Raw genomic sequence first — 25152 nt, 5'->3', positions numbered from 1 at the left:
TTTTTTTTTTTTTTTTACTGTAGGATCTTTTCTTTTATATGACATTCTGGAAAGGATATTTATTGGCTAGGGCCCCAGGAGCCTTGGGTCCAAGGCTTTGCTATGCCATTATTAGGCTGGGACTTTAGGCAAATCTCCTTTCTTTGGGTTTAGGAACCTTATCCTATGGTTTAGGAACCATATCCGTAAAATGAGGGGGTGCAACTGGTTGGCCTTAGGACCTACTGCTTCCAGCTCTAATTCTCTAGGCTCGTTGAGTATACATCCCTGCCTATATCTGGGTGGCAGGGGCAGGCTCAAGAGCCCGGCCTTCTCAATGCCTGGAGAGCGCTATTCAGCCCATCCTACACCTGGGCATCCTATCACAAGCAAGGCGAGGGGAAGGTGAACGAGAAACAGAGGGAAACCTCTGTCACTCCTAAGTGAGAGGTAACGTCCCCCTGGCACGAGCCACAGGTCAGCAGGTACAGATTCCAGTCTCCTTCCGGGAGTTGAGAAGTGCCTCCAGGGTCATGGTAAAGCCCTGGGACTCTATGACACTGGGCATCACAGACCAGCCTGGGCTCTTGACTCCGGTTCTACTGCTTATGCTGCGGGACACCGAGCGAGTACTATAACTTCTCTGAGATTCAGCTTCCTCACTTGTGAACCTGGGGGGAGGAGCTAATACTGCTAACAACAATACAGCAATCAAAGGGTATACCTGCAATGATGAAATAACAACATGCAGACAAAGCACTTGGCGCAGAGCTCGCACAGAGCAAGCAAGCAACAAACTCTCCCGATCATGATTACAGTAACTGCCCGGCACTAGTAGATTTCTTCTGGGGGCTGAGAGGAGCACTTCCCGGGATCAGGGATCAGCACCACCAAGGCCTGCCATGACTTCAGTGGGAGCGAAATAGAAAGGCGCTTAGGCCTTCTGACTGTGCTGGGGAAATCTAGGATTTCAGGAGACAATGAAGCCGTGACGGTCAACGTCAGGGTTGCTGGGAGTATCGTCATGCTCGTCAGTATAAGATACGAGCGGTATCAGGCCGCTCACAGAGTGCAGAATGTTTGTTTCTAGTGACTTCTGAAGGATGACACATTTGTATCACTGGAAAGTATTTTGAGAGTTACATACAAATGATTGGGCTTGAAGTGGCCACCTTTTGGAAATCATAGGGAAAGGTTTCTGTTTATTCAGGTATTTAGCTGTAGAATACAGAGGCATAAATATATTAAAATATGAAAAGCCACAGAAGCTCAAATTTATTTTATCTTTCCATGTTTTTAATAGTGACACTGTTATGTATGTGATGTTCTGCTGTGTGGGGCTCTGCCGGCTAACCCTAATAGGCTTGGTCCAGTTATGAAAAATAACAAACACCAGGTACCTGGGGAAATATTAAAACTGGGTTTTGGGATGTCTGTCAGCTGAAGTGAGACAACATTGAGATCAGCCCACAATGGCCAAGACTGACCCTACCAAAAGGGATGATCAGGTCCCAAAGTGGAATTAAGATGTTTGAGAACAGACATGAACAGAGGAGAAGAAATAGAGCCTGCATACAATATATAACACTTGCGCTTATTTCCCTCAAGTTTTTCTTTTCATGCCCAATAGAATTTTGACTGTTTCTTGGCCAAAGATCTTCCAGGAGCCAGAAGTCAGGCCAATAGGAGAGGCAGAAACTCTTCTTCTTCTTCTTTTTAAATGTTATTTATTTCAGAGAGAGTGAAAGCAATCACAGAGGGAGAAGCAGACTTGCCGCTGAACAGAGAGCCCACTGCAGGGCTCCATCCCAGGACCCTGAGATCATGAGCTGAGCCAAAGGCAGAGGCTTTAACTGACTGAGCCACCCAGGTGCCCTGAGGCATAAACTCTTCCTTAGGAATGTCCTGTATTTTAAGGGCAACCCTGTTGCATTTTGTCTGCAGATCATTGCAGTTTCCTGGGCAATAGCATCGTTTGTAGCAGAGATCCAGATTAGGTTAAATTTAGTCTGAATTTAGAATTAGTGAGTTAAATTATAGTTGCAGACAGGAGGAACATCATGTTCCAAGTTAAAATAAGATGTCTGAATGTCACGATCTGGTTCACACAGGAACTCAGAAAAAGTCAGCCCAAAGAGACCTGGACTGCTATTGCTGAATTCTTGAGAGAGGAGAGGTGGTGTTGCCTTGAAGGGACCCCCCTCACTCAGTTTAGGAGTGACTAAGTGAACCGGCTGCTAACTTAGTGGGTGTGGCATGGACCATGTCCCAAGTATAATGGGTAAGTATCTGGTTACCAGGCGAGAATCTCAGAAATGATACTCGCACCTTTTGTGAAACATTAAATGAGAGGTGTCTGTGTGTCTTCTTCCTGTGGGATTCCTGAAAAGTGATTTTTTTACTCTTCAAGGAATGCCTGGGTAGAAGCTGGTTTTACTTTGGGTTCCTTAGAGAATCATTTTTCTCTTCTTGGAGTTCCCCTAGAGTAGGTGACAGAGTGGGTCCATTTACGCCCTGTACCCCCCCCAGGGGAAATGGGCTCTTGCGGACACCCAGGAATGGGCTGAGTTGCAGAGTTGGGGGTCTGCACCGAGTCAAGGGGGCCCACGCTGGGTCCTGCCTCCCTGCTCCCCTCCGCGTGCTCCGGGAAAGTCACGGGATACAAGTTTCTCTGTACTTACCCACGTGGTTGGCGGCCCCGTTTTGCCTCTCATTCTCATCCACCTGGCATTTCTTCTTGGCAATCTTGTGGAGAATAGAAGCCTTTTCTCTGAACCTCCCTGAAGCAAGAGAAAGCAGTGGGAAGGAGACAAAATGAGGAGGAAGATAAAGAGAGGGGCTCGCGGAAAATGGCAAATCACCCGCCCAACAGGCCTGTGGCTTCCACAACTGCGTGCTCAACCCAAAGGCCCCGTGTCCCCCTCTTACCTTTGTGGATTACTTTAGCCCAAATCTCTGTTGAGAACCTCAAGCAGCCAGACCACAGTTGGAAGGTTGGACTTGGACCTCTACCCTCCCTCCTGCTTGCTTACAAAATAAACGAAGGCACCGGTCATCCCTAAAACTCCCCCTCCTGCTGAGATCCAAAACAGGTCCAAAGACACAGAGCTGCACTGAAGACACAACCCTTAAATGTCCATCTCAAAACTGGCTTTCGTCCCCGGAAAGCCAAGTCTAGGGGGCCTTTGAGTTGACTTTGGTTTCCAACATCTATCTTAATCAACATTGAAATTTCTAAACGAGCTGGGAGGATCCATCCCAGGTTCCTGAAGTAGCTGAGTCAGCTGCAATTAAAGCATCAAGGAGGCAACTGCTTCCACCTGGGGATTTAGGGCAAAGAACGATCAACCGAGCGCAGCCATTAAAGTCTGTCAGTGATGAGCCGCTTAGGGAAAGGTGCTGGAAAAATACTCCAAGTTCTCAAAATCATCATTTCAAACAGCTATGCCACAAGTAAAACAATTTCTTCTCCATTACTGACATAATTAATGGTTAAATGCATGCAACAGGCACAGGGGGAAAAAAAAGCATGCAAAAATGAAGAAATTAGTGAAACGTAGCCCGTTTTGCTTTCTCTTTTAATCCTTGATCCCCTCCTCCTGCGGCCTGCCCCCCACCAGAACATTCAAGGTACAAGGAGCCTCATTTTAAACAGACTGTTTCTTGCCTAGATTCAGATGGGCTGAGTCTTTTCAGGGTATCACAACTTTAACAATTTTCTCCATAGGCATTTGTGTTGGCTGAATTCTCTAGCAGCATACTAACGGGGGGAGCTCATTTTATTTTTCTAGTTAGACCCAAACTGGACCAAACCACACCCAAACCCAGATGTTTCTCTCGAGAAGGGCTCTTTTCCTGGGATGGGACATGCCAGGTTGGCATCCGCTGAGCCTCCCCTCCTCTCAGGTGGAAGTCACAGGGTGTCGTCACAGTGGTGACTTGTGTGACTGGGCAGGGGTGACAGGATTTGGAAGCCAGAGTGGGACCAGCTGATTCCAACGGTGAAGGTGACACCAGATGGAGCCCCTTCTGCTTCCAAGCTCCATGAGTCCCAAGCCCAGACACCTTGCTACCACAAAGGTGGCATCTAGGACGAGAGCGCCTTGGTGAAAGTGACAAACGTGCCTCAGAGCGCACCCTCTCGAAGGAAACAGGAAAGGAAATGTAACACAGAGCCAAGGAGGTCGGCACGTGGCTTGGGCTTCACGAGGAGTGAGAAAGAAGGATGAGGCGACAGGCACGATGTCCATCCCTGAGGGAGGCAGAAGGTCAGCGTTAGAGTCTCCATGCTGGAAGGTATTTTGAATTCAGCTGTTTTTATCTAATTTCTGAGGGAAACTCTGGGAAGAAAAGGGGAAATAAAAGAAAGGCTGGGGATTAAGAGGAGGTAGAGGTGAAAGGGACTAAGAAAGGACTAAGAAAATGAAGAGAAAAAGGGGTTCAAGGAAGGAGGAGGCAGGCAGGACTGCCTGGAGGTTGGCAGCATGAACACCAGGCTCTCTCCTCGCTGCCAAACCTAGTCTTATCTGCTTCTCCATACTCTGCAGCCATAAGCCCGAAGAGGGGGACTGCTCGTGGAAGACACCTCCAAGAGGTCCTCCTTCATTTGCTAAAAAGCCCAGAAGATGGAGAAAGAAAGTTCTGAAACATGGAAGATGGTGCTTCTAGCAGTGAAACTCTTCAGTGGTCTCAGCGTCACTGTTTGAACTCAGAAACGTCTATAGCTCTGTGAAATGAAGATGATCAGTAATTGCCATTTAACAATTACAAAAAAATGACAATAAAGCAGGAAAGCGTTCAGAAGATGAGACAAATAAACCTGTAGAAACAACCTGAAACAACCCAATCTAAGGAACGCCCCCAAGTCAGGAATCACGGTAGAGAACATACTTGACAGGAAACAGCTGATTCCCTACTGTGTGTGGTGAACAGTAGTGTTGTTCAGCTGTAGACTAGAAGGAAATGATCATAAAAGGCACCCCAAAGCATGGAAGGGTCCTGCCACTCATGGGCTGGCTTCCCCAAATCCTCTGAAGGAAGCCTGGGAGTGTAGGGTAGGAAAAGATTCTAGACTTGGGATTTCGTAAGTTCTTAAACATTTTCACAGGTCAGTGAGGACTTTCCAGGTAGTGCGTCACTACTTTTCCCACTGCAGCAACACTTGAGATTTTCTAAGCTGCTGAAAGGTGGAAGGGGTTGGCTCTCTTTGCTTTCTCTTGGGGTTTAGCCCTAGGGGCAGCCAGGAAAGTTGGGGAGGCTGGCCAGGACCTCTCCTTTCCCTCACTTCTTTGATTCAACCTTAGTCCCAGTTAGCATGACCTGATTGCCGTTCTGCATCCTCTGCAGCCTAAAAGGATTTTTCTCTTAAAGAGGAGTTTCTAGAAAAGCAGCAGTTGAAATGCCACCTTCAGAATTCAGCACTCAGGTGGGGTTCTCAACGGTGGTGGGGCAGAGCCTGACAAAGTGAGGCATGTTCCTTTCAGCCCAACGGACACCCCAGGGATCGCCACAGGGCGCTTCCTGAGAAAAGTCATGAGGATGGCTAAGCAGACAAGAGTAGGGATGAGGTCGCCAGGACAGAAGCCAGCACAGAACCTGTGATTCCCAAAGTGACCCTCTGTGCCTCATGGTAGGAAGACAAGGTACCTTCAGGACCTGGGCAAGCCTGATGCCAGAAACTGGGGAGAACACCAGCTAGGCTACAAGTGTGTTGGGGAGAGCACAGTATTGTGGTTAAATTTTGGACGTGACTTAAATTTTGGATGGGTAGATTTGGGTTTAAGCCCTGTCCCTTTCACTGACTGCTGGGTGAGTTTTGGAAAGTTCCTCAATATTCCTGAGCTTCGGTTTTGCATCTGTTGGACAGGGATTAAAATGGCAGGCACATGAGTTAAATGCAAGGCTTCAGGGAGAAAATGTGTGCAAGGGGCTTATCATAATGGCTGGCATTGGAAGAAGTCTGTAAACAAAAGGAAAAAGAAAAACAAACTAATGAAAACCACAGAGGCAAGGGTGACACGGCCCTGAGTTGCCTTAGGAAAATCGTTGGCATCTTCTCTTCTCTCGACCCCAACATGCCAGCCTGGAGAATTAGCTGTACCCTGACCCAATGGTTTAAGCCTAGTGGGACCGGTGTTCAGGTTCCAGGGAGTCATCCAAAGTCAGTTCCTAAACTGATTAGGAAAAGGATAATTTTGCCTCTTCCTGAAATTGAGAGGTCACGGTGATAGAGCTGCCATTCTGTGTTTTAAACATTGATCCCTTTGTGATCTGAAAATGGAGAGATGGTGATCAGCTTTCCCCCATCACCGGGAGGACAGAGTTCACGTGGAATTACTTCTGTGCCCTGATCTGTGCGCTCCAAAGCACTTCCTGATGTGTGAGGGGTTTTAACTCCTCTGTGTCTCACGCTCAGAATTTTAAAGCAGGGATCGCCCTTCTCACACAGCTGCTGGACGGCTCAGGGGGCTAATCAGCATCAGGTTAATGCACATGCTCTGACATACATTAAATGCTCAGGACATCCTTCCCATGAAGTGTTGAAAATAAAAAGATTGATTTTCACAATGGAATGGATGTCCAGCAGCCTCAGGTGTGGGAGACCTTGGCTGGAAAGGGGCTGCGTCCATAGACTATTTTAGGCACGGACTGCACGTTGGCATTCTTAGCTGCCACACAGGGACAGATTTCAGAGACGATTGTAGCTCTGTGCCTGGGGATAGAGGATGAAGACATTTTTGGGTACTTTTCAAAGCGAGGGAAGGAGTGATTTTTAACATGTTTTAAGGCAACCTTAAAAAAAACATACTCTGTTGTGGTACGAAACCTTAAAGTGTTGTATTTTTACATAGCGACAGATATTTGTATACTTAAAATCTCAGAAATAGCAAACTCTGCTCAAATCGTGAGGCACCTACGTCAAAACCTAGTACAGGGTTTTAATATAGTTGAGCTTGTTCTGAAATTTCCAAAAGAATGGCTGCTGAGTGTCCTCAGGGGAGCATGTGTGGAGGGGATGGGAGGGAGGAGCGGAATAAAAGATCGAAGCATAAGGATCTCGTGGGACTAAGAACAAATTTCGAAAAACAATCAGAAATCAAAATCCTTGACCCTATCCCCCAGACATAAAAGAGAAGCCCCAAGTGGCACAGGAAAATAACCTTCAGTGGGTCTGTCCACGCAAGGGGAATGAATTTTGTTTCTGCTCTGCTGTTAATTAATTAAAACAGTCCCTGGAAATTCCTTCCTCTCTTTCCCACCAAGCCTTTAACAGGCAGTGTTACAAAGGGACGCTTTGGGTCGGTGATCAGATGAACTCCTGGCTGCTGCAGAACTTTCCAAGGCTCAGCGATTCCGCAAAGCGACAAAAGAGGCACATAGATGCAAAGGGACACACACCTCAGTGAACAGACCTTGGCTTGGGAGAAGAAAAGAAAAAATGAAACAGAAGGGAAAACTTAAACATAGTGTTTTTACATCTATTTTTGTGTTTTCAGTTTTGCCTTTCCTGTCTCCGTCTTTGAAGTCTAGGATTTGGCAGGTAGCTTAAAAAGCAAAAGTGCAGCAGTTCCTCCTGTTTATTCATTGCTTTTTTTTTTTTTTTTTTTTTTTTTTTTTTTTTTTCTGGAAGCAGAGACTCAAGTCAGAGGGGCCATCAACACTGAGAAGGCTTGCAATGAAACGGATGTGGTCATAAGCAAACATTGCCCTTGGGGTCAGCTTTGGTTCCTCTCTTTCCCTCACAGCCCACGTGCTATCCATCAGCAAACTTGGTACCTCCACCTCCAAAATATTTCAGAAGCTGACCCCTTTCTTTCCTCCCCTCCCAGGCCCAGCAACCATCCTGCTGGTCTACTCCCCAGTCTCCTTTTCACCTTGACCTCTCTGTCTCCCAGGCTGGTCTCATGCCAATATCCTTAGTGATCAATCAGATCATGCCACTCCTCTGGGCAAAATCCTGCAGTGGCTCCCCAGGTCAAAGGGAAAGCCAAGGTCATTACAAGGACCTGTAAGGGGTGGGGGGTTAGCCACTTAGGCTGCCCTGTCTCATCCTTCCTTGTCTCTGAGCTCACTCAGCTCCAGCCATTCTGGTTCTACCTCAGAGCCATGGCATTGACTGGTCCCTCTACCTGGAATGTTCTTTCCCTAGAGATCCACTGTTTACTCTTTCAGCTCCTTCGAGTATTTGTTCAAATGTTACCTTCTCACTGAGGCTTCTCTGAGGAGCCTATTTAAAATATCAGCCCCTCTCTCTCCCGTATTTCCTATCCCCAGCTTGTTTTCTCTAACCTTCGCCACCATCTGATATACTGCATCATCATTATTCTTGATTATCTGTTGCTCTCCGTTAGCAGCTAAGCTCCGTGAAGGAAGGGATTTCCATGGGTCTTGTTCTCTGTGGTGTCCTCAGAGCCCCGTAGGGCTTGATAAATCCTCGTGTTTGGGTTTCCAGGCATGTAGATGAGGCAGTCACTCCTTAGTAGGCTTCTTGGTGGCTAATGACCAAAGTAAATCCTTTCACGTCTACCCAAACCCAAGGCCCCAGTGGGGCTGAGTCTACCTGTGGAATCCCAGGAACTTCTGAGGTAAATAGGAAAGAATGGGGTGGCTAGGTGTTCACAGCTCAGAGATGGGAAACAGGGGCATGTCATTCATCCCCATTCTGCATATGGTGGGGACCAACAAGATGGGTGGTGAGAGGAGCCTTTGTGACACAGGAGGTGCAGAGAGCACAGTAGAGGGCAGAGAAGGGAAATCAGGGCTTTGGCTCCTCCCTCTTTAGTAAGCTACTTCTCATCAAGGCCTAACTGAAGGCCCTACCTGAAGGTTTCTCAAATGATACCCATACCCCTCCTTCCCAAGTAGAAATCCATCACTCCAATGGCACCTTGATTATACCTCATCACAGCCCTGATTCCAGTTTGCTGCCCGCATGTCTGCTTTCCCATCAGACAGCAGGCTTCTCTGGGGGCACGGACCTTCTCTTGCCATCTTGTGTTCCTCAACAACCATCTTAGCATAGTGCTTGGCACATAGGCACCCACTGAATTCCAGTGAAGTTCTCCCTAGGTCAGCTCTCTTTGGAAGTGTGAGCTTTGCTTTCAAGTGGGTGCAAGTCACAAACAATCTTCCACTCTGCAAATATTAACCAAACCTCTGCTGGGTACCAGGCAATGTTTAGTGAACACGATCTATCTAGCTGGTGACCTGTAGAGTCACAGCTGAGAGCCAGAGAGACAAAAAACAAGGACTTAAGATTCATGATGGTGGGGGCCTTCTCTGAAGGGTATGGAAACTCACAGAAGAGTGAAGAGTTCCAAGATACAAGATACCACTTAGCAGCTTGAAGGAATAAACTCCTCTTCATTCTATAAACTGTCCTCATGGGGCAGCTTATTCATCTAATAGGATCTGGCCTGACTTTTATTGTTTTGTTGTTGTTGTTTTAAGTAAGCTCTATGCCCCAAATGGGACTTGAACTCACGATCCTGAGATCAAGAGTCGTATGCTCTACTGACTGAGCCAGGCAGGTGCCCCCTGATTTTTATTCTTAAAAGCAAAACATTGCAAAAATTTTTGCCTTAAGCAAAAATCCCAAGAACATAGTTTATTCTTATTCTTACACTTATTTTTGAAGTACAATCTCTAAATTATTTTTTCTAATTTTTGTGAAGCATCGTGTAAACCAATAATGACTACATTGATATTAATGGAAACTAAACCAGTACTGTAATATTTTGTAAAATGTCTTTAGTCAATATTCTCAACCATATAATAAAGGTAATCAATCTAATTTAATTGGATTTGTATAGACATAATCATAGGACTACTTTCTGTAGTTAATGAGAATATATACATAATTGTATCTCAACCGGTGGCCATCACGGAATGAAATGAAGCAGCCAGATTTCCTTATTAAGGCTTTAAAAAATAATTTTCTATAAGAATGACCTTTAGAATCACCCGTAAAGAGTGGATCTGTCCGCATGTGAATTGATTCTGTATCATGTCCCTGTCACTGGTCAGGGTCACCTTCTCATTGGAAATGTGGAGTGCTTTCATAAATATTTTGGAAGACTTCCAATGCTTTTCAAAAGTTGATATCTCACAGATCGATACTTTGCCCTTTATTCCAATTTCTTGCCCCTGCAGGGACTTTGCCTACTCACTCATTGTGAATCTCCAGTCCTTCCTTTTCCTTCAGCATACAGTCCTGGTTAAGGCTCTCCCCCCGGAACCTTTCTCTTGACTTTAGAGTCAAGAGAGTCAAGAGTCTGGCACTGCCCTCCCTCGCCTGCCCTCCGCAGCCAAGCCTCTAGAAAGGTCAGCCTATGCTGGTGCTTTGGAACCCTTAGGGCACCTTTGTTCACTTCTTCACTCTGCATCCAGCCTTTGGCAGCATCGCTCCACTGAACCCGCCCTGGGCCACTTTTTGCCTCCACATGACTGGGTCTCTCAGTGCATCTGATGTTCTTCAGCCCTGTCCTCGAAGTCCAATCTGATTTTCCAGGACTCCTGTGAGTGAGCCTTGAGCTACTATTCCCCAGGCTCCCTCCCCCTTATCCCCCACATTCTTCCAAAGAATCCAGCGGACCTCCACCTGAATATTGGTGATTTCCAAATCAGATCTCTGGCTCTGATCCTCTTATCCAAAGGACTTCTGAACACTTCACTCAGAAAGCCCCTCCAAAAGTTAAACTCAGCCTGCCCCCCACTCCCACACATCACCTTCTTCCTGGGAATGCGCCCATCTCCTTGCATTTTCTGTTGGTGATTTCCTCACTCGCAGTGTTTTCCAGCCATCTTAGAGATCCCTCTCACACCCCATGCTCAATGAGTTGCCAGCTCCTTCTGAGTCTACCTTTGAACACCTTAGGTCCAACATTTCCTGCCTGGATATTAATTACAATCTCTTAGTTGGTCTCCCAGTTTCTAAGTTCTGCTTCTCGTGCCTTGGAATGCCCCACACTTGTTATTTGCTTGTCTTACTCCTTTTTAAGAATGATTTAAAGCACCTGATCTTTCAGGAAGCTTTCCTTGAGTCCCTTTCCTGGACTGGCAAGTCACCTCTCATACCCGTCCTACCATACCTGTTATCACAGACCCTTGGAGGCATTTTACTGACCTCTTTCCAGCGAGCCGTGGGCCCCTCAAGGATAGGGATGCCATTTCTCATCCACTCCCCAATGCCTACTTCTTAGGTTGTCCTTTGTAAATGTTTATGAATGTAACAACCTTAGTACAAATGACAAAGGGAGTGTGTGTGTATGTGTGTGTGTGTGTGTGTGTGTGTCTTACAGTGCTTGCTGTATGAAAATCTATTCATAGTTTATGTTCCTTCTGGGGGCAGAGAAACAAAGAAGGACCAGAAGAACAGTGTACAAAACTCACCTGGCATTCTAGGTTAATGGGGTGATTAAGTCTCTAAAGTCTAATAGTGTTTACAGTTAATACTTCTCTATTTTGAAGCTCTTTAAAAAATATATATATAATCTAACTAAGTTCAGGCAAAATTGGAATTTTACAAACCAAAAAGCTTGCAGCGGGGATCACTGGCAGAACACAGTGTTTCGGGAAAAGAGCCAGTTTGCTGACCTTAGCCGAGGTTGACACTGCTGGAAAGCTAATGTTCTTTATCATTTTAGGTCACCTGCTTTATTATTTTAGGAACTCAATTTTCTGTAAATTTCTGTCTCAGAGACAGAGATACAAATGGCTCACACACACAAAATTCTCAGAGGGGTTTCTCTGATCTCAGCTTTGGAGTTCTGAGCCAGGTAGGGGTTGCCGGATGGAAGGTTTGCATGTCTTCCTCTTGTTCCCATTCTTAACACCCTGCGGATATCTAAGAGATAAATGACTAAAAAATCACTTTCCTAGGGCAGACCTCAGATCTCAAAACTCGCCAACATCCAGCCCCGCTGCCACCTGAAGCGTGCAAAAGATCTCGAGAGTCACTTTTCAAAGCCGCTATCTTGGGTGCGTCTCTGCAAGTAGGTTGTGACATGAATGGATGATTTGGGCAAGGTTTTGATTTGCTCACAGCACCTGACAAAGAGGCGGGTGCAGTAAATGTGTATTGAATGGTTACTCTGACTTGTATATAAAAAACCGAACTTCAACAGTTCTTTCTCACAAGGAGCCTAGATATTACCCAATTATTTATTTTGACTTTAGGTTTGGCTGACATTCATTCAGGAGCAGCCCCTAGATCATGTACGTTTATCATCTCCCGTCACCTGGATTTCATGTGTCTGGGAATTGTCAATTACTTTGACTTCCTACTTCCTAGTTTCTTGAATCCTCGATGTTACATTGTAAACTGGTGCCTGTAATTTCATTTGGAAGCACGGGTTTGCAACAGAAGTGCTGACACATGCTGAGCGTTCTTAACTAACTGCTCCTGAGGGCTTAGTGGTCCATGACTAAAATGAGATGATTCAGTTCATTTCAGATTTAATCAAAAGAGAAACTTACCATGCTTAATTGAACATGCCAGCCTCCTGGTATTACCGATTCCCACTTTTTTTTTTTTTTTAAGAGAAAGCTTCATGGGGGTGGGAAATTATATCATTAACTTATAATAATAGTATTCGAGTTTGACTAACGAAGGCAACTTAACATTTTCAGCTCTAGGGATGTCAGAAATAGACAAAAAGCGGTATCCACAATTTGCCTTCTGCTGCAACTTAACACCTTCTACATATGGAATGTGGCAAAATCTGCCTTTACTTGCCAGGTCCAATCTTTCTGCTTTTACTGCTCAACAGTTTAGATATGAAAATAAGATGCAATGAAGTTTGAAACACCGGATGTATTCTAATTAGACTTCCTTGGTCCTGGTTTTCAGGAAGACCGTGGATTTACCCACACAGCTGGTTTGGTCTTTCTGACAGATCTGATAATGGTTACTAGCTGTTTAGTCTGATTACACACATTCACTAGGCTGCTGTCTTCCTAAGATCCAGCCCCAGGGAGATACTTGCAAGAATACATCTCTAAAAAAGTAATGTGGTTAATAACTGGTGAGTCAGTACATTTTTGGGACGGAGGGGGTAAGGCTCAGCCTTGCAGAGAGTATCTGGCCAAGTGCCTCAAAAAATCCTCTGGTTATGAAAAGTTGGACTGAATGAGTTAAACCATAAACTTGGAATGAATGAAACATAACATGGTATTGGAAATGGTGTCTGTGCACAACGGGGGCTCCCCACTTTGGTAACCGGAAGGAAGAAAGTTAACTTGCAGTGTACTTCTCAGACATCTTCAGGGCTATCAACAGCCCTGTGGTAAGAAGGGTGCATGCTACGGTGGAAATTGGATATTCTGTGTGGGAGGAATAGCCTCGTCATGTAATTTACAGAGGAAAGACTTCCACCATACCCATACCCTGGCTTTAGCTCACCTTGGGTAAAAAAAATTCGGGTTTCTAGCACAAGTAAAGTAGAAGGTAGTTCTAATACCAACGTTGATCTGCTTTGTACAGAAGTCAGCTATGAATCAGTGTTCAAAGGACTTAGTTAAATTCAGCGGAGGGTCTCTCCTTCACTGTTGGTGGGAGTGCAGACTGGTGCAATTGCTCTAGAGGACAACTGGGCATTATCTTTCATGATTTGAAATGTGTTTATGCTTTCATCTGGTATTTCTATTTCTAGGGACTTATTTTATATGTATACATTCCCTGCTCAGTAGAGTTTGCTCTATGGGCAAAGAAGATGCTCATGTCATGTTCTAATAACTGGATAAATCCACGAAAAGTGGAAATATTGTGAATGTCCATCAACAGGGGACTGATGGAATGAACCTACCATGGAAGAGCCAAGCAGTGGAATACTATGCAGCTGCCAAAAGGAATGAGGGCAGTGCTGATATGGAAAGGTCTCCAGTATATGCTGATAACCAAAAGCCAGGTAGAGAGAGCAGCATATAGAAGAAAAGAGCCTATGTTAGAAAACCAGTAAGAGTGGTTAACTCTAAGGGATGAGTGGAATCTGGAGTAAAAGGAAAACTCCCTTTTATTGCCTTTCCTTATGTAGTGTTTGCTTTTTACCTCTGTGTGCATGTAATGTTTTTATCATAAAGAGGAATAATTAAAATTACTTTGCAGTTATACTCTCTACTGTGCTAAAGGTTCGTATCCACAACTAAAAGGGAAGATAGCTGTTGTTCTTTTAAAGGTCTATTTCACAGAAACAATGTAATGTCCTATTTGCTATAAATGTAGCCACATTAATCAACAGTTTATCTCTGAACTGGATCCAAGAATACACAGGCCTTCTATTTCAGAAGCTGTGTCCCAGGAGCCTACCTACCCACCTCCTGGTAGCGGCTTAACCGAGATGGAGGATCAAGTTTTTAAAAGATTTAATCTTAAAAGTAGACTCGAAACCAATGTCTGCCATCACATTTAGTAAAAGGCACCGGGACAGAATCTTGGACATGGGACCGGAAGGGGCATCAGGGTGTCCATTATCTGAACACTCTTCTGACGGAGGTTTCCTTGGCTTCTCCAGCAGAGGGCGCTTCACTGCCTTTTGCGGCAGCTCACTGCCTCTTTGGCCCTGTCCGTAGGAAAGGTCTTCTTGTGCTGGGTGGAACCCTCTCTCTCTGAATTTAGGAGGGCTCCTTCCTTAACCTTCCTCATCCCCAGCTAGACTTAAGGGGTCCTCCAGAGCTCCCTTCTCCTGGAAAGATAGACCCTACTTTATCACTGCAAACTGTCCGAGGGGCCAATCCCAACTTAGAACTTCTAGCACATTGGTAAGTTGCTCCCATTCCATCCCACAACCCTGCTTAACTCAGCGGAGCCTCTAGGGCATCTAACAATGTCCAGAACCCCCTCATCTCTGTGTGAAAATGCCTGACCTGACTCAGTCTCCCACCTCTGCCACCAGTAAGCCTGTCTCCACGTCCTTCACCTCTGCTCTGAATACTCTCTTTGCCTTTCTCTTTCAACTGAAATTTGGCTGTTTCCTGAAGGTCTCTCATGGCCCTTGAAAGGGGCAGCTGCATGTCTCTCCAAATGCCCCACATTCCACCCTCCTTCCTCACTACTGCTAGACCATTTCCTCTCCCTCCTTCGAAGCATAAGCCACCGGTACCGCCTCCATTGCAGCTGACTTCCTCATCCCCCCTCCCTCATTCCTGAAGAGATCAGAATGCGATTCACTATTGACTTACACAATGGCTCCTGTCACCAGCCTTGGTAACTTTATCGGTAAGCCCTGCAACGCTTGGCTCCTCACCACCCTAACCTGGTCACCTCCAGCTTCTCTTCCCTCCAGCTCACCTTATTCCTCTGATCCTACTGCTCGACCCTAAACTTCATCATTAGCAATAACCACCCCACTTCCAAACTCCCGATCTGAAGCATCTCATTTTGTGTTCCTTACTCCCACCTTTGTGCTACAACAATTCTCTGATTTCATTGGTCAATTCACCTTTTCATTGGTCAATTCACCTTTTCATTGCCTTCTTGAATTCCTTGGATTCTGGGATGCAGTTCTCTCCTGGGTCTCTGCCCAACCCAGTCTTCTTTGCTGGTGTCCCCCTTCTTCCCAGACTCTAAACTTTGGAGTCCCTGGGATCAACCTTGACCTCCTCTTCCCTATTGATTAATTAGGTATTCTTACCAGTTCTGTGGCTGTAAAGAACAACTATAGTATGATTCCCAAATCTGCATCCACAGCTTTGACCTTTCTACCAAGATCCAGACTCCATTTCCACTACTTCCCCCCAACATCTCCATTTGGATGTCTCATAGGCATCTCAGACTTTACATGAGTTCTCAACAACGCTCCTAGAGCTTGCTCTGTTCTCCATCCTCCCCATCAACATACAATTATACAAAAATGATATTTTTCTTTTGTGGAAAGAATGCATGTTGCCTATCTGATATCAATTCCCTTTCCTTTTTTAAATGATAGAATACCTAAATTATTTGGGACAGCAAATCACCTGGTTTAATAAAATATTTCCAGGCTTCCTTGAAACCAGGTGTAGGCATGTAACTGAGTTGTGGGCAGTTTTACTGGGAGGGTTTAAAGGGGAGCCTCCTCAAAAAGAAGACAAAACGGCTGGGGAAAATCATGTTGGCTCTTCCTCCTTCCTGGAATATAGGTGTAATGGCTGGAGCTCTAGCAGCAGCCATCTTTGACCATGAGGTTCCCTGAGGTTGAAAGTCATATGTTAGGATTACGGAGCAGAAGATGGAAGAAGCCTGAGGCTTGGATTATTGTAGAGCTTCCCTATCTGCCAGGCGCAGCCTGCCTCTGGACCTCTTATATTTGAGAGAGGAATTAACATCCGTCTGACCAAAGCCACTGTTAATTTGGATTTTCTACTATATATAGCTGAACCTATCCAGTCTGATATACGAGTGTATATAACACAGTCTTATCCGTTTAGGCAAGGATTAAAATATAATGCGAAGGCCAGAGAAAACACCAAAGACCTGTGGCTGGACTACATTTTCAGAGGCTACATCTTGGGCAGTGGAAAACACTGTTAAATGGCATTTCAAAATTCAATTTCTCCTTGAAAACGAACTGAACTATTTCACTGCAATTAAGAACATCAAATGACTGGCTAGACTATGTGACCTTAAGGTGCTTTTGTTTCTTTGAGATAATGGGGGCTTTCAAAACTCAGCCGCATGCCTAATTTAGGACCCCATGATTCAGGTGAGACATTAGTTTCTCAGCTTTGTAAAGGGCCTCTTGGTTGCCATGAGCATTACCCTTAATTTCATTAAGGAAAAGGTCACTGTAATTTTTGCCCTTGACATTGCAACAACTTTTAATATCTTTTTTCTTATGCAAATGAACAAAGACTTTTTAAATGATAGAGAAATTATTTTTCATGGAATGTCTATTCGTAAATGGCAATGAGTTTAGGACAGTATACTACAGGTAGATCTCCCCATACACTGCTTCTTTGTAAAATATTAGTCAGGACTTCTGTCTACCTACCCATCCATACATCTCTATGAATGCTTATTTCCAAAGAGTAAAAATTCGTATTTCTACATAACGTGATTGGTGGAAAGGTCTTTTCTCTTTTCAGTTCATCTGTTCTATCACATAAGTTTGTTTTCTTTTGAACAAGCTTTCTACATTTTCATTTAGAGTTATTTTAGTAAGGAAGTCAAGTTCCATTTATTGAGGCTTTTCCAGAATGAGAATGGTATGTAATTTGGGTATTTGCAGATGAGAAACAAACTCTGGGTTATTAGCTTTAAGTAAAAGTAAAAAATCACCCTTCCAAGAGTATGCAGTCTTACTGCACGAGGAGATAAGAGGATAGCCACCCATGTAGAGGGGTCTGAGGTCATCAAAAGACCACTTCTAGAGTAATTTGTTCATATCCCTGGAAATATCTTGTTAAATAGAAGGAAATACAGTCCTTGGGAGGAATAAGGCTTACTAATCTAGCAAGTCTAGCAATATGTGTCATACAGAGAGGGTGCTCCGTCACTATTAAGTGAATGCATTAGTATCTGGTGGCTGATAAGACTGTTGTCATCCTGGGATGCAGGAATGAGGCAATGGAGACATCATTTCTCTGAAAAGCCGCCCTCATTTCTCAAGGCTGAACATGATGCCTTTGGCTGGGCTCCCCCTACACCTTGGTCTGTCTATCACACCACTCATCTCTTGGCCTGTATCCCCCACTACAGTGTGAATTCTTTAGGAGAAGGGTTGTCTTTAATTAGCCCTGCACCCAATCTAGTGCCTGGTACATACTAAGAATCATTGATTAAATGCATTAGTGATTGAATGAAGGAGTGAGGAAGATTCTGATTAGCTTGGGGTGGGGAAGGGGGTTGGGTCTGGCCCAGGGGAGCTGTTCCAGTTTAGATCCTAAGGCACCTGAAGATAAGGGAGGGAGGGAGAGAAGGAAAGGGTTCTGAGATCAAGGACCCATTTTGTAAAATTGTCGTGATTTTATCCAGTGTCTGAGAATGAATATATTGTTTCATTAAAATAAATTTTTTAATGGTGGAGTGTTCAAGGAGAGGCATGTTGTAACCAGCAACTCCTTGTTGCTCACTCTATGATGCCCTCATTCTAAGTCTGTGGTTTAAACCTTTCCTATGACTGGTCTCTATCAAGCATTTCTTCCCACTCCCTACACTGACACCAATTTGAACTGTCTAGCTTCTCACAGCTACCTAGTACAGCAAACCACACTAGGGCCAAGAGGTTAGAGCTTGGGCCTGCCACAGTCCTGAGCTCAGGTCCCAAGTTACCACTTACCACCCCTAGTCCCACAGGTAAATACTTCACTTTTCTGAGTCTTAGTTTCCTTATCTAATATAATACATCTTTGGGCTTCGGCTTCCTTATCTTCAATAAAATCCACCTTGTGTGGTCACCGTAAGGATAAATGACATACAATATATCAAGCCCGCAGCACTGCCCCTGGCAGGTGGGAGGTACCTAGTGAAGGTTGGTGTATGCCCATTCTTTGATCCCTTTTTCAGCCTTGAGGTCAGAACTTCCACTCCTCCTTCCCCAGTACACCCAATATTGACAGGTCCTTGGGGCCCAGTTCACTTTCTCTATTAGTCTTCCCCTCTGGTTGAAGGCCATCCTTCCTCTTTCTGTGTAGCCTGTGATCCTCTTCCAAATACCTATGGGACTCACCACTTCCTTCCTGGTGACTCAATGGTTCCTGTGTTTTATTTCTCTCCCTGTTTATAAGTTCTGTGGGGGCAAATTGCTCAGCTTTTAATCTCGTATTTCCCTAGACCACCTGGCAAAATAACTTGCAGATAGCAGGTGCTTAAAATCATGAGCTGAATATGTGCAGGACAATTCTATTTAGGAAATCATCACTCAGTTCCTCTTAAGACAGGGTGGCCTAGAGAATCCATCTATCCATTTGCTCCACTTGAGGGGAAAAGAAAAAACAAAACAAAACAAAACAAAACAGGCCTTCATTTAAATTAGCTGACTTCACATCCCATCCAGAGAATTTTCTGGAAAGGGCGAAAAAGGTTGACTAGTTGTCTGGGCAATTACAATAAAGCCCTGCTCGAGAGCTAGTTGCATCTTGAAAACAGTGGAAAGAGATGCTTAACATGGAGCAGGGATTTCCTGAAGGCCAGCAAGCCCACGGTTATGGCCCTGAACATCTTTATCTGTAGGACACTTCTTTCAGTTGTATAATGGAAGAAGCTCCAGTCATGATTTTCGGTGGGAGGGGAGGGGCCCTCGAGGGTTTGAAGAAGTCACGTGTGGCTGTGGCCTGGCTTTGAGCCTTTTAGGCAGAATCCCAGAGTTAGGAATAAGCTGGGCCTGGCCTGTCATGGAGGCGGCTGCCAGAGGGTGGGATCTGATGTGGCTAGAGGAAGACTTCCAGCTCCAAAGTATCTTTTCTGCGAGTAACCATGATTTAAAATTTAAAAATGCTGCCTTCGCTATGACTCGCTATTATTCTACAACGGATGAATGTTCAGCTAGCAACGGAACACAAAGGATAGGCAAGAAGGGAGAGGAGAGGGAAGTATAAGAAATTTGACAGGAGGCCCACGGGGGACTCCTAAACACAATTTCCTGGCCTTGCTAAGGGGCAGCCATGATCTTCCTTCCAGACGTGATTCTGACTTTGTGTTCCTGCCTAGAACACTTAATTGTTACCACGCAGACTCATCGGATTGCAAGTAACATTTGTGCGTCTTCGTGTGATCTTGAACTGTCTGGCTTAGAGGGGCTGAGAAAGAGAGTGGCAACCTTCGCTCAGATGGATGTGGAAGGAGGCAGGAAAGGAGCAGAGTTGGGGGTAGATGGGGTGTTGAAGGCAACAGGGAGGCAGAAGCCCCCCTGACAATGGGAAGGTAAGGGTGGGAGGCAGAGGACAGGAGGGAGTCAAAAAAGAAAGTGGAGTCATGACAGGTTGGGAGGAAGCTAACAGACCCACCTTCCCCTGACCCTGAACCACAAAACAGAGGCTGGGGACAAGCCAGATGCCCAGAGATGCCTTCAAACTCTGAATCAGCGAGTCCCAAAGCTTTAGCTTCTCAAGCCAACCATCCATAAAACACGGAGGGAGTCTGAAGGCACGGATTAAAAAATGAGAGCTGGGACAAGAACCTGCCTTTAAGTTCTGAATTGCTCTTTCTAGCCTCTTGGTGGTAGGACGCTCATTCTCACGGTAGCTTTCCGTCTCTGGGGCTCTCAGTTCCCCAGGTTCTTGGGAGGGTCCTGAGCCATAAGAGGGTCCAGTCTGAGATCCCCATCATGACCTGCTGCTTTAGAAACCATCACAGTGGTTAACAGAGGTATATCCTAGTTGTTGTGTTGGAGCTAGAGTCGTTGGGGGAGGTGGAGAAGGAAGGGGCTTTCTTTTACCAAGGCTTGTCAGATGTTCACTTCTTGGAAGCAAAGCAACTAGGAGATCTTTGGCAAGCTAAGGCAACTTAGAAATACTAGAAGCTGAAAACAGGATATGCAACGCCTTTGGGAGTTTCTCTCATGTTGAAAGACAAAATTAGCTGATTCTCCTTCTAGGCTACCTTTGGATTACTTGTCAGAATCTAGTGTAAAAATCACACGGAAACCCCAAATGTTTTTATAACTTCCAAATATTGTTTCTTATTCACAAGATGGAGGTACGTGTGGGGTGAAATGGGGGGCTGGGGCGATTGGGGAACTGCCTTCACAAGAAAGTAGAATTTTCAAATCGCTGTTCACTTCAAGAGAAGTGATTTTCACTGGGTCAAGACAGTGCTGTGGGATAGTGCCTGGATTTCATTAGTAAATTCATTTTAAAATAAATCTCTGCCAGGCTTCATTTACAACTCAGGGGAAATGGTTGAAATGGTACGCTCGGTCTCACAGAGTGTGAACCCCCAGTAAATTCAGGTCCATGGGCCAGAACCGGGGCCCTGGCTTCTCAGAATAATGCACTTGGACAAGGGCACAGGGACTGTGGGAACTGAAGACAGGACCCCACAGTCCTCTGCATCGGAAACAGGTCTCCAGCTGGTTTTGGGTGGAGGAGTTTTTTTGGTTCACTTACTCCTTTGGATAGATGGGAATACCCATCCCCTCGGAAATTCAGGGCTTATTAAAAGAGTGTTGATTGGGTGTGTTTCTGTGTGGTGTTGTGAGCATGTGTGGGAAATAATGCTGACCCAGTGGGTGTGTGCTTGTGCTTACGTTGCTGACACCATTTCTCTGAGCGTGTTACACAATTGAGATGGTTTGGATCATCTGAATGGAATAACATGATTACCCATGGTATTGCACGTCTCCAATCCCAAATAAACACGATGGCAAAAACTAGACGAATATGTGGAAAGAATAAGAAATCACACAATGTCACTGAAGTCATGCAAAGAGGAAAAGAAGATGAAAAAACAAAATGGGCAAGCACCAGACACCATAAATGAAAAAAAAAAAAAAAAGCCAATGCATACAATTCTAAAATCATTCTTACCTTCTTCAGTCATTGTGTCATAATATTTTAGTTTTCCATATGATCCAAGTTCTACAACATCACAGTAAAAGACACAAAGATAAGGAACGAGCTGTAATGCAAGAACTTTGTTTTTACACATTCTTAATTAATCAGATTCAGAGTTATACTGTCAAATTCCGCAATCGTAACTATATAGAGATGTGCAAACATGGGCCCGTGTGGCAGACAGCTTTCACGGCCCATTTTCAGAAATCACTTAAAATATATTATTCTCCCGGGGGTAGGATGTGCCCTGCATGACAGAAGAGGACACGGTTATTTTAACATCTGATGAAACAGAGCGCTTGGCAAGAGAACTTCACACCGGGTTGGGACCGGCCCTGTCATTTGTAGAGAGGTGATGCTTTAAGTGAAAGGGTGGAACAAGGACAATGTCCGGGCCCCCTGGGGCTTGCCCCCTGGCATCCCTGGCCAGGCAGCTGGCGGGCCCCAAACCTCATTCCTCGGGTCCTCTCCAACAGAACCACTTCCTAGAGATGAAGGAGGTTGCTTGGGAAAACCCAAAATGCAAACCCGGGTTCTAAACTTCCCTTTCACTTCTAGCTCCTGTTTTAGACAGAGAACAGTGAACACCACGAGTACAGCCTGCTGAGAAGAGCTGCAAAATGTGCAGAGTGCTCTGGAAGGAAGAGGGAAGCCGCCTGGCTCAGGGCAGGGGGCAGAGCGACGCTCCCAGACTGAGGTGTTGCCTGCTGCTCCGCGGATGGCGGGGTGGGGGCGGGGCGGGAGGCTACCAGCAGCGCCTCCAAGTGCACGGATCGCCAAAGGGCTCCGCGGTCACGGACCCCCACACGCAGAGAGCGCAGTTGGGCTGAGTTAGCTGGGCTTGGGAAGGAGAAGGGGCCGGGATGCAGCATGTCAGTTTTCTTAGTTCAGTTCTAAAATAGAAACTTTTATTCTTGTTCATCTGAAAATTCCAAGTTGTTTCAAGCGACATGGTGAGCGGGTTAAAAATATTTTTCCTGATCATAACAACACTCTCCCTATAAACTTCAAGAAACTAATTAGACTCGAGAGATACCCTTGTGATTGTGTAGAATGCCTTCCTGGCTCATTAACTCGGGAAGCCAGTGAAAATCCACATAGGAACCAACTAATAATTGATGGGTTTTGGGTGCAAGATGAGGGATCTAGCTTTAAGGACAATAATAAATATTCTTCTCTTTTATATTTATAGTATACATTCTAAATATGTTATGTATATAATGTGTGTGCATACATTATATATGTATTTTTTGCCTTTCGCCTAAAATTTTGCTCAAGTTATTTTAACACTCCAGTGCAAAATCACGTCTCGAGGAGAAAAATCACCCCATCCTTATCTTTCTGCAAAAACCTGCCCACTCTGGTTTTGTTAGATACATGACAAAAGGTGCAAGTACTTCAATAAGAAATTGAATTTTATGTAAATAACAAGAAAGTCTTTTTAACAACTTCTGGGGATTGCCTTCAGTGGAATATAATTTTTTTCTGGGTATTTTAAGAACTGTAGTCTATTATACATAAGACATTGCACAAGCTTGGAATTCTTAAATGATCTAAATACCTTTATAAATATTAAACACATGTTCATGGTGGCTTTACACATAATGTATGTATGCACACGTGTGTGTGCACGTATGTGAAATCTTATAGTAAGTTCACGAATTATATCAGGCAACTAATTTTTTTGTAGCCTGTGCTCTTCCCCTACTCAGCCTAAGCAGCTGGTATTCTCAACTATTTGCTTGGAAAACAGAACGTGGGCGGCTCTGGGTTTGCAGAGTAGGGTGTAAACCATATTCTGTGCAGGAAAGATAGACCACAGCAATCCTTCTAGATCTGTCTTTTTAGACGCACCTTCTCCATAGACACACATCTGTTTTCATGGATCAATTACAAACTGTCAAACATCTCCTTATTTTTTATCTCTTGGGGAATCAGGTATAAAGAAATACAAATACATTCTTCAATTGTTTTATTTTTACGCAGTTGAAATTGGAACCGTCCACGTCTGACAAGGGTCACACATACTGGTGGCTGCTGTGGAAACATCCAGACTGTTTCTTAGCTGCTTCCTTGGGTGAATGGGACAGAGGGATAAGAACTGAATGGAACATAACAAAAATAAGGCTGAAGTGGCAAAAGAGGGGTATTAAGAGTAGTGAAAAGCCAAGTAACAACAGGTGACGTAGCAGCTGGAAGCACAGGGAGGAAGGAGCGCAAGGGAAGGTTATGTGTGTAGGTGAAGGGAACCACGTTCATTGCTCACTGAAGCAAAGACAGAGAAGAGTGGGAAGGAAACCAGCCTGCTAGAATCGTCTTTTCTTTTTTCTTTTTTTAAAGATTTTATTTATTCACTTGACAGACAGAGATCACAAGTAGGCAGAGAGGCAGGCAGAGAGAGAGAGAGAGAGAGAGGAGGAAGCAGGCCCCCAGCTGAGCAGAGAACCTGATGAGGGGCTCGATCCCAGGACCCTGAGATCATGACCTGAGCCGAAGGCAGAGGCTTTAACCCACTGAGCCACCCAGGCGCCCCACTAGAATCGTCTTTAACACACACTGCGACAGGATGGTGAGATGCTGGGCGCAGGGTTCCCACGCTCTCAGGTGGTCAGGGCAGCATCCTAGGGTCAGTGGGGGTGCATCTCCAAGAGCTGGTGGCTCCCATTTCTGAACCAGGGCCTCAAGGGGTGCAGGAAGAGGGGTATGATAGGTGAAGAGGATGAACACACCATGAACACACCATGCACACGTCCGCCAGAGCACATCACGCACTTGGCTGGTGTCCCACAGACCATGGATGCCTCATGGAGGGTGGTCTCAGCCACCACGGCCTGAGAGGGCCTGAGTGGCATGAATGAAAACTCACCTGCAGGGGGAAATGGCCTTCAGTCAGTGCACTCCCCACAGAGACTAACCAAGGTACCATGATATCATTGGATTGTGATTCCAGTGGGGCCTCATCTAAGCTGAGTTTCCTTGGGATGGGAGGAAGTGAAGGAGTTCAAGAGAGGGCTGCTTAGTCCCAACTAGCAACACCCATTATATCAACTGAGCAAGAGAAACCTAGGACCAGGAGAGGGTTGGGTCACCAGTGACAATCACCCTGGGTACCATCTGGTGTCTCTTCACTATAATATTTCTCGAAGAAAGCCACCCAGCCTCAGAAAAAATTCCAGAGCCCAGGGACTGGTGTTGGAGTTGAGCCTGCAGGGCGATCGTGAATGTTGCCTGTCATGGTGACCACACTTGCGTCCACGCTATTCAGACAGTTGAGGCCATGGGCATCCACACTCCCAGATCTCTAGGATGGATAGAGCCTTTGTCAATTCCTCTGTCCACTTCTTTCCAGGTCTTGTAACACAATGACCTGCTTTAAGGTGCCTCCTGATTCCTGTCCATTCTTCATGATTGACAAGTCAAGGGAAGGGTCTTATCTTCAGTCAAGGAATCAATGGATAAGAGCTAGTGTTTTGGGCTCCTGATCTCCTTTCTTCAGAATAGCATGGATACAGATTTCTCCTTCCGACACTGACTTTCTCATTCCACTTTTGAGGCCTCTGGTGTTCTCAACCCCCTTTCCAGCAAATCTCCCCAGACAGGAGCAGGAGAAAAGGGACTTCTTCCCTTTTGGGCCTCAAAATTCTGATACATAAAACAAAGTCAGTGGAAGCACCTATGCTGAGTTCATTGTATGAGAACAAAAAC

The 25152-nt window shown here is 45.2% G+C and overlaps 1 protein-coding gene across 2 annotated transcripts in view; it reads right to left on the bottom strand.

Annotated features, from left to right (window-relative positions):
* SLC24A2 (solute carrier family 24 member 2) overlaps nt 1–25152 on the bottom strand; it is a 225368-nt gene that overhangs the window by 41991 nt on the left and 158225 nt on the right. The window contains exons 5-6 of one of the 2 annotated variants that reach the window (XM_032880507.1): nt 21421–21471; nt 2661–2759 (exon numbers count right to left, since the gene is read on the bottom strand). In XM_032880507.1, coding sequence (XP_032736398.1) covers nt 2661–2759; nt 21421–21471 — 150 coding nt within the window. The remainder of the gene's footprint in view (nt 1–2660; nt 2760–21420; nt 21472–25152) is intronic. The other variant, XM_032880508.1, reaches the window with a different exon arrangement.

Source organism: Lontra canadensis, unplaced genomic scaffold (genome assembly GCF_010015895.1).
Source record: "Lontra canadensis isolate GAN:19392208 unplaced genomic scaffold, GSC_riverotter_1.0 scaffold70, whole genome shotgun sequence".
Lineage (NCBI taxonomy): Eukaryota > Metazoa > Chordata > Mammalia > Carnivora > Mustelidae > Lontra > Lontra canadensis.
This window is presented reverse-complemented; position numbering and strand designations above follow the sequence as displayed.